Here is a 3,590-nt window from a genome sequence, read left to right as displayed (position 1 = left end):
TGTGATTAATTATCACCCTGGTAAGGCTAATGTGGTGGCTGATGCTTTGAGTAAGAAGTCTATTGGTTTTACTGCAGCTTTGCTAACTACATAAAAGCAGATTTTAAAGGATTTGAAAGAACAAGAAATTATGGTTGTGACAAATAGAGATCATGCATTTATAGCCACTTTATCTGTGAAACCAACTTTAATTGAGAGGATAAAAGGAAAACAATTTGATAACCCTCTTTTCCTTAAGATTAAAGATGAAATAGGAATTGGAAAAATGCCTGAGTTTAGAATATCAAATGATGGAGTGCTACATTTTGGAGATAGATTGTGTGTGCCTAACGATCAAGATTTGAAGCAAGAAATCCTCAATGAAGCACATAATGTATCATGATTTACGGATGACTTTCTAGTGGGTGAGTATGACAAAAAGAAATTGCTCATCATGTCGAGGAACTTTTAGTTTGTCAGCAGGTTAAGGTTGAGCATCAGAGACCATCTGGTTTGTTAAGACCTTTAATTGTACCTGAATGGAAGTGGGAGCAGATTTCAATGGATTTTGTTGTTGGGTTGCCGAAGACACTAAAGGGCCATAATGTTATATGGGTCATTGTGGATCGTTTGACCAAATTTGTGCATTTTTTGCCTATACGTACCACATTCACTATGGATCAGTGTGCTCAGTTGCATGTTAATGAGATCGTGAGGTCGCATGGAGTCCCTTTATTGATTGTTTTTTATCATGATCCGAGGTTTATCTCGACTTTCTGGAAGAGTCTACATAAAGCTATGGGTACGAAGCTTAAATATAATACTGCATTTCATCCCCATACAAACAGACAGTCAGAGAGGACCATACAAACTTTGGAGGACATGCTTTGAGCATGTGTGATGGATTTTACTAGTAGTTGGGATAAGCATCGACCTTTGGTAGAGTTTGCTTATAATAACAGTTATCACACAAGCATTAAAATGGCTCCTTATGAAGCACTTTATGGACGTAAGTGTAGGTCCTTGTTGCATTGGGATGATGTTGGAGAAAGAAAGATTTTAGGGCTAGAGATTGTTCAGAATACTGGTGAAGTCATCATTAAGATAAATGAGAGAATGAAGGTAGCTCAGAGTCGATATAAGAGTTATGCAGACAATCAAAGGAAAAAGTTGGAGTGTTTTGTAGAAGATATGGTGTTTCTTAAAATTGCTCCTATGAAAGGGATGATGTGGTTCGGGAAAAAACGCAAGCTATGTTCGAGATTTGTTGGACCTTTTCAGATTCTAGATATAGTTTGTGATTTAGCTTATAGGCTTGCTTTACCACCTGCGTTATCTGGAGTGCATAATGTTTTTCATGTATCCATGCTCTGCAAGTACATTCATGATTCTTCACATGTGGTGAGTTTTAAGCCTCTTCAACTCAATATGGACCTTACATATGAAGAGTTACCACTCCGAATCGTAGATCAAAAGGAAAAAGAACTACGCACTAAGAAAATTCCTTTGGTAAAAGTTCTATGGAGAAATCATTCAATAGAAGAAGCCACTTGGGAACGTGAAGATGAAATTCACGAGAAGTATCCTCATCTATTCGATAGTTAAGGTAAATCAATTTCAAGGATGAAATTTTTTTAAGAGGGGGAGATTTGTAATGTACGGATAATATATATGTTTTTTTTTAAAAAAAAAAAGGTTTTATAACTATTTATTTAAAAAAAAAAAGAGTTTTTATCCTAATAGATTTGTTATAAGTATATTTCAATTTTTAGAGGAAATTGAAAAAAAACAAAAAAAAAGGATATTTACTCTATTTTTGGTTTTATAAAAAGGAAAAAAAAATACGTTTTACTTTTACGTTGTTTTCAACTTTGCCCCACTAGGATATCCACGGGTAAGTCTTCTTCTTCTTTTTATTTTTTTTTTCTTCTAGCCTTAAAAGCTATTAGGATTAATATTAAGGGCTTCTAATCTTAATTTATGATTTTTGTTTTCCATTTAAGATTGTTAAGGATCCAGTATCTTTGGAGATTTTTGAATTCCGAACAAGTTTGGGAGCATAGGAAGGGGGATCATAAATCTTTGAAGTTGCTCAAGGTTGGTTTTCTGATCTTTTTTTCTGTTGTATGATATTGTTTGAGATTTTTTGGGGTTATAGAAGTATTGATTAGGGCTAATTTGAAGTATTTTTGTTGGAACCCTAATCTGGAATTTATATGGGGATTTGTATAGAGTGAATGTTTGAATTTATTTAAAATATTTACAAGCTTCTTTTGGCACTAAAATTTTATGGATCAAATTAGACATGTTTATGAATCAGTAGACATTTATTTGGGGTGATTTGGATCTGTTTTCAATTTATTATGAAATTTTGAATTTATACATTCTGTCATGTTTTTCGGTGTCATTGCAATATGGTTCGTATGTAAAAATTTCAAAACAAATCCAAACGAAATTATTTTTACCTAAAAATTTGTATACTTTATTCTCTTTATGTGTAATATTATTATAAAACAATTTAGCTTCAAATTATTTATATTTTGGCGGTGGTGATTTTCTGAGTTATCTACATCCAGCTGTCTGAATTTATTTTCTGGTCCATTTAGTAAAGAATAAAATTCGATTTAAAATATTTTTCGATCGCTATTTGACATAATAAGTTTTTATATAGCATTAATACTATATATAGTTAAACTATGTAAAATATTACTGCTTTTGGAAATTTATTTTATTTTTAATGAATTTTTGTATAGACAGGTTTCCTTGTGAATTGTTGATTTTCAGTTTCCTTCAATTCGTTACTAAATTTAATTTGACCATGTTTTCGACATTTGTTTGGCTTTTAAAATTTTATACTAGTATATATAAGTGTCTAGTTTTAATCTGAAAAAATTCATATGGATAAAAAATTTCATAAAAGAGAAACAATTTGAGCATTGAATGAAGGTTTCTGAAAATCTAATAGTTTCAGTATTTTCTTTGTTAACTTTTCAATGAGTTTTGAATAGTTTTTCATTATTATTTTATGAAATTGTTTTAATCACAGTTACTTATGCATGTGTACAGTATTCTCATAACTTTTTGGACTTAGATGATATCGTTTGAATAAGGAATTAATTTCTTGTTTAGAGACTGTTTATGGAATAATAGGTTTTTATTCGGCTGTTGATGATTTGATCATGTTCTAAGTTTATGATTTTAAGATTTGAGGCTTAGGTTATGATGATCTTATGGTATCAACTCTTATTCATTTCGTTTGAATTTAGGAGCTTGATTATGAGATTTATACGTAAGATATTTGTGCTATATGATAGTCCTATTTTATACTTATGAGAGAATGTTGTTTCATTCATAGATTGTTTATCTTTTGAGACTTTGCTGATCAGGGTAAGTTACTGGAATTTTTAAAACTGAAACAATAGCAAATATGTACTTATGTTATTGATTTTTTATGTTTTCTACAAGCTTATGTGTAACACCCCGTCCCAAACCATGTCGGAATTTTTGCACGTTGACCGAGGTTGCCCGTTGACCGTTGATCGAAGGGGTCAAAAGTTGACTTTTTGACCCCGTTGGAATTCTAGGTTGACTGAGGTACCGTTACAAAGTAC

The 3,590-nt window shown here is 31.6% G+C and overlaps 1 protein-coding gene across 1 annotated transcript; it reads left to right on the top strand.

The window, feature by feature from the left end:
• The first annotated feature begins 960 nt into the window (after positions 1-960).
• Positions 961-1,584, top strand: LOC132800790 (uncharacterized). The gene has a single exon (XM_060815078.1). The coding sequence runs from the start codon at positions 961-963 to the stop codon at positions 1,582-1,584; it is 624 nt and encodes a 207-aa protein (XP_060671061.1).
• Positions 1,585-3,590: the final 2,006 nt, after the last annotated feature.

The sequence above is a fragment of the Ziziphus jujuba genome, chromosome 2, assembly GCF_031755915.1.
Source record: "Ziziphus jujuba cultivar Dongzao chromosome 2, ASM3175591v1".
Taxonomy (NCBI): domain Eukaryota; kingdom Viridiplantae; phylum Streptophyta; class Magnoliopsida; order Rosales; family Rhamnaceae; genus Ziziphus; species Ziziphus jujuba.
The sequence above is the reverse complement of the archived record's forward strand: the minus strand, read 5'-3'. Positions and strand labels throughout refer to the sequence as shown.